The 15,138-nt window shown below is 47.5% G+C and overlaps 1 protein-coding gene across 1 annotated transcript in view; it reads left to right on the forward strand.

Annotated features, from left to right (window-relative positions):
• slc27a2 (solute carrier family 27 member 2) overlaps positions 1-15,138 on the forward strand; it is a 48,570-nt gene that overhangs the window by 18,798 nt on the left and 14,634 nt on the right. The window contains exons 2-6 of the mRNA XM_084335600.1: positions 1,706-1,915; positions 2,019-2,177; positions 2,662-2,786; positions 4,248-4,442; positions 5,060-5,150. Of these exons, the coding sequence (XP_084191726.1) occupies positions 1,706-1,915; positions 2,019-2,177; positions 2,662-2,786; positions 4,248-4,442; positions 5,060-5,150 (780 nt within the window). The remainder of the gene's footprint in view (positions 1-1,705; positions 1,916-2,018; positions 2,178-2,661; positions 2,787-4,247; positions 4,443-5,059; positions 5,151-15,138) is intronic.

The raw sequence follows: 15,138 nt of genomic DNA on the forward strand, positions 1-15,138 counted from the left end.
AATGCCTAACCTTAACCTTAACCTTAACCATGCCTAACCTTAACCGGCGAAAGAATACACGTTAAAAAAAAATCACGTTAAAAAATATTTTCGATGGGATTCGAACTCGCCAGCAAACAAGCCATAGGATCCACAGCCATGTGTCCTTGCCAATTGAGCTATTGCTAGATACTGAATAAGGGGCGGTGACTTATATATATTGAGCTCCGGATCTCATGCGCATGCGCGGGCACCTCGCGCGAGCACGCCGGCGCACGCACGCACCTGAGCGAGCACGCCGCCGCCGGTGCACGCACGGTAGCATTTGTCTGAAAAGAAGGGCGCTTTACCGCACTAGCGTGCGGTGACGAATGCGGAAGCATTTTTGCACTGCTTGCTTGGCATTAACGTACAGGCGTCCGGCGTAGAGAGAGAGAGAGAGGAAGAACGGGAGACAGAGTGGGGGGGAGACATTTGGCAAAGGACGCTGGGTCCGGGAATCGAACAGTTTAACACAATGTACAGTTTCTACGTCAAATGTATATACTCTCTTTTCTGGACTCTTTTTGTATCACAAACAGTACTGTATTTGCAAATCTGGTATGTCATAAATGTATAGATGTAGCAGTACTGTCTATCTGTATGTCGTGTATGTCATATATGTTATGATGAACTGAAAATGGGGGACCCTGATGTAAACAAGACGAAAGTCTTTCTCTGGTCTGCATCCCCTTAACAATTGTATGTATTGAGCTGTACTGTACTGTACCCATTCTGCAATCTGTTAATAAAGTTCAGTCGGCCGTTTCGCGACGCAGCGCGTTACATGGTGTGCTACTAGAGCGCCCGTTTTTAATTCTTTCTTATACAGTATGGGGAAGAACACTATATCGTGGGTGTTCCTATGACTTGTATTCTGCGTACAGCTTTGAAACTCCACTTATTTCGTTTTACAATGTCAAAGCCTTAAATATAAATATAATCAAAACGTTCCTGTATTTCTTCAATCTATGCGCCAATAATAACAAGTTGAGTTCTAACAAAGAACGTATTACATGCTGGGTAGGCTGATAGAGTGTATGCGCGTTCACCCGAGGGGGGTCGGATTCTGGCAGGGAGTCCGAATTCGGCACAACACCTGTAACAAACACACCTGAATGTCATCAGTACCATACACATTAATTAAGTAGACAGGTAAGCCACCTACAGTAAATGGAACTGCTACCATGAACCCAACTTCATAGGCAAATACAGAAATGCAAACAAATACATTAAATATGGCACTAAACCAGAAAATTTGCTCCAACACTACTAATATTGATAATATTGATTACATCTTGAAAAATTATCTAGCAATCATGATGACAAAACTTAGTAAGAGGAAGTGGAAAGACGCGCCTAGCTCACGGCCAGGATGTCGGTCAGATTTTCATTTCGTAACTATATTCCAAAATTTATATTCACTCATTTATATATTTTATATCCAGTTTAATCACTTCCACATTGTATATTTATATTGCACTTTACTGTTACATTTGCACTCTGGTTAGATGCCAAACTTATTTTCGTTGCACTGTACTTGTGCTGTTTGATGACAATACATTTGAATCTAATGTAATATTTACACTGTTGTATGAAGATGTTTAGCTGGGCATGCCATGCAGAGCATTGCTCAGTGGGGGGGAGGACTTCACTATAGCAGTCTAAAGTCCATGTGTGTCTGCAGAGCTGAAGGAGGCTGTGGAGGAGGTCCTACCTGCACTGAGGGAGCAGGGCATCACAGTGTACATCCTCTCAGAGACCTGCAGCACCGAGGGCATCAACCCACTGTCCGACAAGATCCGTGACGCCTCAGAAGAGCCCCTGTCCCCAAAGCTCAGGGCCAACATCAACATCAAGAGCATCGCTCTGTACATATACACCTCAGGCACCACAGGTAGCCTAAGCACACGTCCAACCTCCTCAACTCAACCATGTACACAGGACTATCTTAGTGAGGCTTAAGGACCTGAAATGGGCTTCTTTTGCTCCCTGTGAAGGTTTACCTAAAGCAGCCGTGGTCACCCACGAGAGGATTTGGGCGGCGTCCTTCGTCCAGGCCGTGTCGGGAGTGACATCGAACGACGTGTTCTACCTCAACCTGCCCCTGTATCACACCGCTGGCTTCCTCATCGGAATGGCTGGCTCCATTGAGAGGGGTAATGATCGCCATGTGTCCGCAAGAGGAAGAGTAAATACACTCAGTCTGGGCACTTATGCTCCCAACTCTTATCTTCTACCGCCATCTTTTGTTTCTATTCTCAAGTTTTGTTTTAGTTGTCACATATACAGTAAGGTACATGTAGTGAAATGCTTGGTTCTGTATCACCCTCCTGAGATTGTGCTTCATAAAATAGCAAAAGACCAAACAATATACAAAATATACAATATACAAAACTTAAATGCAAAAATTAGGTAGTTGAAGGTATAACCATGGTTCTTTGTTTTTTTTTATAGGTATAACCATGGTTATTTGTTTTTATTCTAGGTATAACCATGGTTCTTTGTTTTTATTCTAGGTATAACCATGGTTCTTTGTTTTTATTCTAGGTATAACCATGGTTCTTTGTTTTTATTCTAGGTATAACCATGGTTCTTTGTTTATATTCTAGGTATAACCATGGCTCTTTGTTTATATTCTAGGTATGACCATGGTTCTGAGAAGAAAGTTCTCTGCCTCTAAGTTCTGGGAGGACTGCAGGAAGTATGATGTGACAGCGATACAGTACATTGGTGAAACCCTGCGCTACCTCTGCAACACACCCAGGGTAAGTGGAAACTGAACTGCTGGCAAGGCCCCTTGGGGACATTCAGGTGTCATCGCAGCAGCATGGGGGGGGGGGGGGGGGGGGGGGCAGGGAAGATAATAGTAACAATAGTATGGAATATAGAACATAGTACACTTGACACTGTTGACTAGTGAATAGCATATTGACTAGTGAATAATAGATGTTGACTAGTGAATAGTAGATGTTGACTAGTGAATAGTAGAATGACCAGTGAATAGTAGATGTTGACTAGCAAATAGTAGATATTGACTAGTGAATAGTAGATGTTGACTAGTGAATAGTAGATATTGACTAGTGAATAGTAGATGTTGACAGTAACTACTAGTGAATAGTAGATGTTGACTAGTGAATAGTAGATGTTGACTACTAGTGAATAGTAGATGTTGACTAGTGAATAGTAGATGTTGACTAGTGAATAGTAGATATTGACTAGTGAATAGTAGATGTTGACTACTAGTGAATATCTTGTCTAGCACAGTCTCTGGAGCGTAACAGTAAGAAGCATTTTGTATAAAAGTATTCTGTACTTCTGTATGACAACTATTAAAGAAACTTGAACTTGAACTTGAACTAGTAGTAGATGTTGACTAGTGAATAGTAGATGTTGACTAGTGAATAGTAGATGTTGACTAGTGAATAGTAGATATTGACTAGTGAATAGTAGATGTTGACTACTAGTGAATAGTAGATGTTGACTAGTAGTGAATAGTAGATGTTGACTAGTAGTAGATGTTGACTAGTGAATAGTAGATGTTGACTAGTGAATAGTAGATGTTGACTAGTGAATAGTAGATGTTGACTAGTGTATAGTAGATGTTGATTAGTGAATAGTAGATGTTGACTAGTGAATAGTAGATGTTGACTAGTGAATAGTTGATGTTGACTGGTAAAGTCCTTTCTCAGCACAATCCATGCTGTTCCTCATACTAGCTCCGGCTAGTTAGCCACAAATGCTAAGTCAATGGGGTCGAGCTCCTGTCTGTACAGGCTGACTGATTCTCACTGAAATCTACTTTTTGAGCACAGAGTATATTTCAGTGAGCCTCAGTCAGCATACAGACAGGAGCTCCACTCCATTGACTTGACTTTGTATTGATTTGTGGCTAACTATCCACAGCTGGTATGAGGAACAGCAAGGATGTGGAGGAATGGCTTCTGATTAGGGTTGCTGTGATGCTGTGGAATTTCCCATGAAAAATAAACTCATGACAACACCAGTATTACCGGTGACAACAAAATGACACTCAGTATCTGTAGAGCACTTTGATCTTTAATGTCATGCGGCTACATTGATCCACTGTGTCTGTCCGTCTAGGCGTCTACGTCTATTTTTAATACATTTTCAATGATTAGTATCCATTTATTGGACAGACGCAGTTGATGTTATGTTCTAATTTAGAAATAAACCAACGGACAGTAATACCTTGGTAAACCTTTCAGAAAGACAATGAAAAGGACCACAAAGTGAGGATCGCCATTGGCAACGGTGTCCGCACAGAAGTCTGGACCGAGTTCCTGGATCGATTCGGGGACATTCAGGTCAGGGAGTTGTACGCTGCCACTGAGGGGAACATCGGCTTCATCAACTACACCTCCAGGATAGGGGTGGTAGGGAGGGTCAACTTCCTCCACAAGGTACTACAATGTACAGTCCTTTGATATACGTACAGTAAAAAGCAGGGCTTCCCCAGGATTCTCAAAGAAGATGGAGCTGAGTCGCCACTAGGAGGCAAAAAATAATGCAATAAAGAAAGACATTTGCTGTTATTTCCTGCAACTTAAAAACACAATTTCAATCAAATAGCAAACACAAGGTTAAGTTCCAAATAAGTTAGTTATTTAAGCACAGTGTATAAGGTTGTACAATAGTTTACTGTTGAACATGAAAACACACACACACACACACACACACACACACACACACACACACACACACACACACACCTACACACACACACACACACACACACACACACACACACACACACACACACACACACACACACACACACACACACACACACACACACACACACACACACACACACACACACACACACACACACACACACAGAGTGGAACAGAGGAGCAATAACTTATTTATTTTAAACACATGGTGGCGCTGGTGCGTTGTCTTAGAGGCGCTGCACCCCTATACTGTACCATTGTTTAGGGAAAGCCAAGCTTTCAAAACACTGTTACGTCTCTGAAATGAGCGTTTCATTGATCTTTTACTAAATCGTGCTCCACAGAAATTCTTTCCCTACACTTTGATCAAGTTTGACGTAGCGAGAGAGGAACCCATCAGGAACTCAGAGGGTCTGTGCATCGAAGCAGCCAGAGGTGAGTGAATGAAAATGTGAAATGTTTTACATTTGTGTATATTTATTATGTATTATTTATGTTCTTAATTACCTCTGTACATTCTCTCCCAACCATGCTGTATAGTGCTGTTTCCCCCCTGAGATTATCACGTTTTCTCTAATCTTACAAATATGGGGTTTGGGCGGCTACGTGGTGCAGTGGGCAAGACGCTCACCACGAATACTGGAGACGCTGGGTTCGCCTGTTCGAGCCCAGCGCTCCACATTGCTTTCAGTTTAGCTGGTCGTCCGTACTAATACACATTGGCAGTATTAGGGGGTGGGAAACTGATGGGTGGGGATCGGGCGTTGTGGACAGCGACTCCTACAGGTCGGTTGGTGCGCCTGCGCAGTAGAATCAGGAAGCGATGGGGGCGGCGCCGCTCCAAAGCGCAGACCCCTGACGCTGAAAGATCGCGCCGCGCAGGTGAAAAGATGCGACTGCTGTTACCTCGAGTATCGGAGGGGACTCTTGCTATGTATGACTTAGTCCACATTGCAGCCGGCTTGTGGGAGGTAAGAAACAGCGTTCGAGACAGGGGAGGGTTGAATTGGATGATCCGAAATTGGGATGGGAGAAAAATAGAAAATGGGAGAAAAAGTGGATAAAAAAAGAATAAAAAAAAAATATGGGGTTTGAATCTGAATATGGAAACAAGGTGCAGATGAGGGTCTGTATCAGTTTACAATATATGTTACAATAAATATACTATTTTTTTATAAAGTTTTTTTTATAAAAATAAAATAAAAAATAAACTTGAAACGGAATATATACTATTATATGAGTAAAAGTAAACAGGTGTAAATGTACTCATTATTTATCAAGTTAAATGAAACATGCATATTTAGCTGTGACAAAGCAGCTAGTTAATAAGTCACTTCAAAACATTTGATTAGCCACCATGGAGACACAGAATGTTCCACAATGATAGTTATTTGTACGGATGCATCACCCTACAAATGTCAACACCAATCAGCCTGATAGGTGTCCTGATAGGTGTCCTGGGGGGTGTTCTGAGGGGTGTTCTGAGGGGTGTTCTTGGGGGTGTCCTGGGGGGTGTTCTTGGGGGTGTCCAGAGGGGTGTTCTGAGGGGTGTTCTTGGGGGTGTCCTGAGGGGTGTCCAGAGGGGTATTCTGGGGAGTGTTCTGAGGGGTGTTCTTGGGGGTGTCCTGGGGGGTGTTCTTGGGGGTGTCCTGAGGCGTGTTCTTGGGGGTGTCCTGAGGGGTGTTCTTGGGGGTGTCCTGAGGGGTGTCCTGATGGGTGTTCTGAGGAGTGTTCTGAGGAGTGTTCTGAGGAGTGTTCTGAGGAGTGTTCTGAGGGGTGTTCTGAGGGGTGTTCTGAGGAGTGTTCTGAGGGGTGTTCTGAGGGGTGTTCTGAGGAGTGTTCTGAGGGGTGTCCTGAGGGGTGTCCTGGGGGGTGTTCTGATAGGTGTTCTGAGGAGTGTCCTGAGGGGTGTCCTTGTGGGTGTCCTGAGGGGTATCTTGAGGGGTGTCCTGGGGGGTGTCCTGATAGGTGTCCTGGGGGGTGTCTTGAGGGGTGTTCTGAGGGGTGTCCTGGGGGGTGTCCTGAGGGGTGTCCTGAGGAGTGTCCTGGGGGGTGTTCTGATAGGTGTCCTGAGGGGTGTTCTGATAGGTGTCCTGGGGGTGTCTTGAGGGGTGTCTTTTTTTTTAATGCATTTTTATTGGTTTTTTACCTTTTTACACAAACAACAAATGACAAAAAGACATTGCAATTAAAAGATTGACATTGAAATATGAATACGGAAAAAAAAAAATATATATATATAATAAAAATTACAAAAATATAAAGCAACACAAACAGACACGAAGTGTTCTGTATAGAGGCCCAAGGCTTATTACAAGAATGCAAAAAGAAAAGAAATTAAATACATTTTTTAATGAATAGACTAAATAGAATAAATGTAATTCACATCTTGGGTACGTAATACAGATACACTAATTAAGTAAATGATAAATGAAATTACAATAAACTAACTGAGCCCTCCCAGTAACCCACCCCCCTACGCCCCCAATCCCCCCTCCCCCCTATACACACATGCACACACACATTCACACACACAAGCTTCATCTACGTATTTAACTACTGGGAGTGGCTGGGGTGGGATCTAGCATCTAATCAGTGTCCGCTCGACAGGTACAGGAGAGCTCCGATAGATCCAGCATGTCAGTTCACAGAGGAAGGAGAGACCCCTTGGACACCGTCACCAGGTCAGCTCACCCAAAAAGGAGAGGCCTGACAGACATAACAGTACAGTTCACCTGGGAAGGAGAAACCCAGCAAACCAGACTATATTTGAGAGAGCAGGTGAATATCGGGATCAGCCGGGAGGCAGACGCTGTAGTTCGTTAACACGGCTTATAAAGGGCTGCCATATGTTGTCAAATTTTTTACTTGAACCCCTGATAGTGTATTTTATTTTCTCAAGTTTGAGAAAGAACATGACACTGTTGAGCCATTGTGCTATAGAAGGACTGTTGGCAGATTTCCAGTCCAACAATATAATGCGTCTCGCTAAGAGAGATGTAAATGCGATAATTGTTTTTTGTTTAGAGTTAAGAGATAGTGTCTCAGTCAGTAGGGGTTCCAAAGATTGCTATCATTGGACATGGCAACAGATCTAAATTAAGTACTGTGGACGAAGTGTCGAAAATACCACTCCAGTAGGTGTGGAGTTCTGGACACGTAAAGAACATGTGACTAAGATTGCAGGGTGTGTTATGACACCTGCTGCATTTATCCTCCACCTCCGGGTATATCTCGGAGAGCCTGGATTTGGAGAAATGAACTCTATGCAGTACTTTGAGTTGTATGATGCTGAGACGAGCACAGGACGTAGTGGTGTGTATTCTCTCTATGGCCTCATCCCACCAGTCATTATTAAACTCCATCCCCAGCTCCTGTTCCCATTTGGTTCTAGCTTTGGTTGAATTACTGACATAAGGGTGTCATAGATCCTTGAGATAGATGCTCTTTGGTGTGTATTTGAAGTGAGTAGGTCAGTCCAAGGCTGTTTGGGGGGGGGGGAGTAAAGGAAAGGAGGGGAATATGGTAGCTGTACAGTGTCTCAGCTGAAAGTATCTAAAAAGATTGGATGGGGGGAGTCCAAAGGAGGATGACAAGTAAGAAAAGCTGCAGAACACCCCATCCACATATAGGTCCTTAAATCTTAAGTCTTAATACCTTTATTGTGCCACTGAGAAAAAGTTGAGTCTGTAGAATGGGGGGGGGGGGGGGGGCAGATGGTTTTTACTGCCAGATCCTTAAAGTGTTAAGAACCACTGGTGTTGTGAAGGATCAGATTAAACCGAATATATATATTTATTTATATATATATATTTAAATAGTATTTGTATATCGTTTGATATCCCCTGTATATTCCTTGTACAATATGCACTGAATATCCCTTTAGTCTACTAAACAGCCCATAATAGTTTCATTCTACCATTGGACGAGAACCTGGCGCCAGCAGCCATACCCCTAGGTTCAAGTTCAATCGTGCCGCCCAACATGTCGTGGCAAGCCCCGGTTCCGCGTAGGAATACGTCTGGCGAAATACGAATGGTACTATTTGTTCACAGCGCATATATATATATGGCGCAAGTAAAGTAGAACTTTCTTTTAGTCCAGTTCTTTACCCTCCAACCGAGTAACAGACGCGAAGCCTCACCCACGACGCACGTGTGGTGCAGTAAGGCCTACTTGGCCTCAGAATAGGCATTGAGATATCGTGTGGATTAATAGTTGAATAGTCATAGTTTGGCACTATACCGTCGAGTTGGACGTATTCTATTAAGCTAATAATAGTCTATTTATGTATGGTGCATCGTTCGGTTAGAGTTATAAAGTTATCAGTACCCCCATCGTTCCTGACGTTATCTGGAGTCTTAACCAGGCTGGGCAGACCACTAGTGGTGCTTGCATCCGAGGAGCTCCGGGCCAGGGCGACTGGACCTGTACATTGGATTACTCTACCCGGACGACGGCGAGCCTTCCACGGCTTGGATTATGCTTTGGGTGCTTTGATTATTCCATGGATAACGGCCAACACTGCGGAGTGTTGGAACTACCCCCCGGAGAGGACTCCAGGTGAGACGGCGCTCTACACCAGTGAGGTCGCCTCACGTCTCTCCGTTGTGGACCGGCAGCTACCGTCCACCAGAGGGTCCAGCTGTATTCGTCTGTGGACCGAGGTTCTGTGGGCACCGTGTTCAAGACTTTGAATTCTCCCAAGAAATCGTCGGCCAGATGGGATACCACCAGCGGCTTCTCTAACCCCCCCCTCCTACTGTCTTACAACCAGCGGGAAACCCCCCCCCCTTAGTGTATCCAGCTATAATCATTTAGGTACCATCGCTATAGTTTCCTAGAGAACCGGGTTGTATACTTACTCCCTGCGTAACCAGAGATTGGACATTCAATGTTGATTTACCTACGAATACTCATTTGCCATACAAGTGCATTTCAAATCATAAGTGTAAACAAGTGAACGTTGTATATACCTTTTGCTATATTAAATATTCGATTTGTACATTTGTGTGGACTTCGTTTCATCAGGTGGGAAAGTGTTCATCATATTTATATCATGTACTGGATGGCCAGAAGTTAAAGTACAAGAGGTAGTGGTTTAATAATACCATACTTAACAATACAGTCAGGGAATTGTACCCCTCAGTTACAATTGGTCCTTCGAGCCGGAGGGTAACTAGTGTAATATTAATATAGTGTTATTAATATTAAAATGGCCTATGATGAACACTCCACGAAACGGTCCTCCTAACCTAGAGCGCCCGCGGCGCAGACGACAGCCACCTCAGTACTTAGAGGATTACACTGTCAGTCAACTACCTAGCCTTCGACAAACGGTAAACGCGGTAAAAGTAGAAAGTAAAATTATGTCTGACCTTAACGACCAGGTTTCCCCGACCACAGAGGCCCTAGTAGGTTCTAATGTAACTGACCAAGCTCACGGTGGGGACCAGGAGGGAGCTGACATGCCTTTACCCCCCGCCACTACCGAAGAAGTAGTCCCCGACCACCCCCGGGAGGAAGACAACCCTACAGAGAGAGAACTCTGCACGGAAGAAGAGGAGGAGAGCGCCGAGGAAATAGAGCTCCAGGACTCCCCAACGAGTACACCCAGGAGCGGCTCACCCAGGAGCGGCTCACCTCCACAACCGCCTTCCCCCAGCGAAGCGGAGAGGATGCTACAACAGGCGTTCCTCGTCAGCCTGACAGCCTCTACCGAACGCGATCGACTCCAAGCACAGACGCTTAGCGAGCGCGAACATTTTACTATTGAAAGAGAACGCCTCCAAGCGCAGCAACGGAGCGAAGAAGAGCACACACGCCTGGAGATGAGACGCCTTCAGACGGAAGAGAATATGGCAAGAGACCGGGCCGACGCCCAGCGCGCCGCTGCCGGTGCCCAAAGAGAAGCAGATCTCACCAAGCGCGAAGTCGAGCGCGACAAGCTACAAGCGCAGCTAATGGAGCAGCTGATCCGCAAGGCAACACCCTCTCCCTCCGCCAGGGGTTCAAGGAACTCGTCGAGACAACAGTCAAGGGCAGCGTCTCCTAACCGAGCAAGCGACCCTGAACTTGACCAACAGACCGAGCCTATACCCCCCGCAGACCCCCTTCCCAGACCGGTCCAAGCGAGACCCAGCTACAAGGAAGGAGCGGCATACACTGTGGAGAAGCTAAATAAACGATTACAGGATCTGGAAGATCTGATAGAGGAAGAAGAGGGAGAGGAGGAGAACCAAGCCCGACGACAGCACAGTACTCCACCGGACCAGGAGGTCCAGTACAGCCCAGGCTATACCCCCGCGGCGCTGCGCTACAGACCCCCGACTCTATTCACGGGTGAGCACGACGCACGACCAGCCCCGAGGAATAGCACCTGGACCAGCGGGCCATGGTACCCTGTCAGTACCAGCCCACAGCGAGGCGCAAGAGGGGACTCGCCTAGGAGGTCTCTCCCCCAACGCTCGCCGATGTATCAGCCATCCACGGCGTCATACATTGCCACGCCGTCGTTTCCAGACTTCGCCTATGAGAGTCGAGCACAGTACACGGAGCTCCGGATGTGCTTAGAGACAATGATGGTGGATGTCGCTGATGAACGCCACAAGTATGCAATATTACTGAAGCACCTGAAAGTACCGCGAGCGCACAATATAGCGCTGGCCTATGCTACCTCTTCGACCCCATACACAGCGGCCCTAGCCGCGCTGGACCAGAGATATGGACGTATATGGGATTACGTAATCCAAGAGATAAGGCATATTGATCGCCTACCCCCAGCAACAGACAATCGCTCATTAGACGACCTGTCAATCAAAGTGCAGTCCCTGGTAGGGATGCTGGGAGCGCAACGGGAAAAGGGCATGCATGAGCTATACGCCAACTCTAACGTCGAGAGGATTTTGGAGAAGCTGCCACCCGCAAGACAAGAGCGTTTTAGGCGGCAGAGAGACTACCGGGATCCCAACGGCCCCGAACCATCCCTCCTTGATCTAGCCGACTTCCTGGCAAGAGAAGTCAGCAGCTTACGACTGGATACGTTCGGGCGGAGCACGCCAAGCTCCAGAGAGGGACCCAGGAGAATAAATGATGGAAGAAGATCGGTGACTGTCATGCACCAATCAGAGCCAGTACCGAGCAGTAGGAGCCACAGTACCCCCTCGCCAAAAGAGAAGTGGAAGATGGCGTGTCCCTACTGTGAGAAAGAACACTGGCTGTCACAATGTGACCTGTTCACAAAGATGAATGCAGAAGAAGTGAGTCAATGGATAAAGTCCAACAGGCGCTGTTACCGATGTGCGCAACCACACATGGCAGCCGAATGCCGCCTAAAGAAAAGGTGCAGTCGGTGCGACAGAGCCCATCTAGATATACTACACGACAGTAACAGAAGACGGCCTCCACCTGCACCATCGAGCGGCACCAAGGCAAGTGTCGTGTACATTGACCCCGCCAGCAGCAGCGGCGCCCAAGTGCTCTTAAAGGTAGTCCGTGTGACATTGAGCTACCAAGATAAAGTCATGGACACTTACGCCGTCCTTGATGACGGGTCAGAGAAGACCCTTCTGCTCGCGTCCGCTGCGGCCCAGCTGGGACTGCGGGGGAGCAAGAACGAAATGACGATTCGGACAATAAGAAGAGATTTAAAGACGATAAAGGGCGAGAATGTCTCCTTCACTATCGCAGCAAACGGGCAGCCAGAGCGACGGTATAAGATTACAAATGCTTTCACCAGCCAAGAAATAGGACTATCGCAGTACACCTACCCTATCGCCAAGTTGATGGATAAATATGTGCACCTGCGACAACTACCTATCCCGCTCATAGACGGCGCTACCCCGACCCTGCTGATAGGCTCCGACCATGCAGAACTCATAGTCCCGATTGACCGGGTCCATACAGGACCCCGAGGCTGTCCTGCAGCAGTCGAGACCCGCCTAGGGTGGACCCTACAAGGCCCCCCCGCTAAATCTCTCAACCGAACAGCAGCCACTAGCTGCCTCCACTCCAGAACGACAGAAGAAGACACCACTCTCCTGCAGCATGTCGAGAGGCTATGGACACTAGAGACAATGCCCTTTAAGAACGAAAGGAAAGATATTCGTTCTAAAGAAGACATTTACGCCATCAACCTACTCGAGCAAGGGACAAAGAGAGTCACAGTCGGCGGAGTGATGAGATACGCAACTCCACTCCTGAGGCGAGAGGGAATGCCCATCTTTCACGCAAAGAAAGACGCCACGGAGCGCTATCTATTGAACACGGAGCGGCGCCTAGCCAAAGACCCCGCTCAAGAGCGTGTGTACCGCGCTGAGATTGAGAAGCTAATCACAGCGGGACACGTAACAAAGATTGACATTAAAGAGGCCGATCAGACGACCGAATCATGGTACGTGCCGCATCACAAGGTCCATCACAACGGCAAGGACCGCATTGTGTTTAACTGCAGCTACCAGATCGGATCCCAAAATCTGAATAAAGAGCTCTTGCCCGGCCCTACACTCGGCCCCTCCCTACTAGGCGTGCTACTGCGCTTCCGCCAGGACAAGGTGGCTATCAGCGGGGATATCAAAGGGATGTTCCTGCAGGTGAGACTAGTAGAGGAGGACAAGCCCCTGCTGCGGTTCCTATGGAGAGAGAGGATCGGAGATGAGAACCCAGCCATCTACCAGTGGGAAGTACTCCCCTTCGGAACCACATGCAGCCCGTGCTGTGCTACATTTGCACTACAGAAACACGTCGCAGAGGACCCAACAGCAGATGAAGAGGTCCGACACAGTGTGAAGAACAGTTTCTACGTGGACAACTGTTTACAAAGCGTTTCGACTCAACAAGAAGCCGAGGCTCTCCTAATCAAGCTACGCGCCTCCCTGATCAAAGGCGGCTTTGATCTCAGGCAGTGGGCCAGCAGTGACCCGCACGTATTGCGCAGCCTCTCCCCCGCGGACAAGGCTGCCAGCAGCGAGACCTGGATGGCGACCATCCCAGGAGAAGCCCAAGAAATGACACTAGGACTAGTCTGGCGCTTCAAAACAGACTCGCTCCACTATAGACACAAACCCTTGACTCCAGAGCAGGGAAGGTCGACGGCTACACCGACCACCAGACGGAGTGTGTACAGAACACTCGCCAGACAATATGACCCGTTGGGATGTATTCTACCTTACACCACCAGGGCAAAGATGATTGTACGAGCACTATGGGACAAGGACCAGGGCTGGGACGACCCAATACCTGCACACCTTGCCTCCACATGGAGAGAGTGGGAGACGGAACTCCGCTCACTCCCAGGCGTCAATATACGCTGCAGCTACTTCCCATCCACAGTGAGGCCAGAGACATGCAAGATTGATCTACACGTCTTCAGCGACGCCTCCGAAGTAGCCTATGGATCGGTGGCCTACTTGCGTGCCCAAGAGAAGGGAGGAAAGATACACACTGCTTTCATCCTGGCTCGCTCAAGAATAGCCCCCCGAAAGCAACAATCTATCCCGCGTCTAGAGCTCTGCGCAGCCCTAGCAGGAGCGCATCTAGCCACGTTAATCCAACGTGAACTCACCATCCCGGTGCACAGAACAATCTTGTGGTCAGATTCCACGACAGTACTCACATGGATCAAGTCTGATTCATGCAGATACAAAGTCTTCGTGGGAGTCAGAGTCACCGAGATTCAAGAGTTAACAGAAGCAGCGAGCTGGCGGTATGTGGACACCAAACACAACCCAGCTGACGTCATCACCCGGGGAATGTCTCTGGATGACCTCACCCGTCGCAACATCTACAGTGACGGACCAGAATTCCTCAAGCTCCCGGAAGGAGAGTGGCCTACGCCCACCCCACGGGAAGCAAGTAAAGAGGAGGCTGAGAACAAGAAACCTATGTTCTGTGGACTGAGCACAGTCGCCTCCACAGACCCCAACATAGATGACTGCATTACCCTAGAGAGTGCGCAGCAGAGGACATTCCTGTGGCACCACCCAGAGATTCAGTCCACCACTGACATGTCAGCAGCTGACTATGAAGAAGCAGAACTTCTTCTACTACAACGAGCCCAGAGAGACTCGTTCCCCGATGAGCTAGACTGTCTACAGGGAGGAAAGCCCGTCCCATCAGACAGCAGACTGCTCCACCTGGCACCCGAGAGTGACGCCCATAATCTCATCAGAGTGGGTGGTCGCCTGCGGAGAGCCCCCGATCTACCGGATGACATTAAGTACCCGATAGTCTTGAACAGCCGACACAAGGTCACAGAGCTGATCATAAAGAAATACGACGAGGATGTACACCACGCAGGAGCAGAGAGAGTCTTCGCGGAGATCAGACGTCGCTATTGGATACTTCAAGGGAGAGAAGCGGTGCGACGCTTCCAGCGAACCTGTCTAGACTGCCGAAAGTGGCGCGCGCAGCCCAGCATACCACG

This window comes from Notolepis coatsorum, assembly GCF_963971535.1.
Source record: "Notolepis coatsorum genome assembly, chromosome: 18".
NCBI lineage: Eukaryota > Metazoa > Chordata > Actinopteri > Aulopiformes > Paralepididae > Notolepis > Notolepis coatsorum.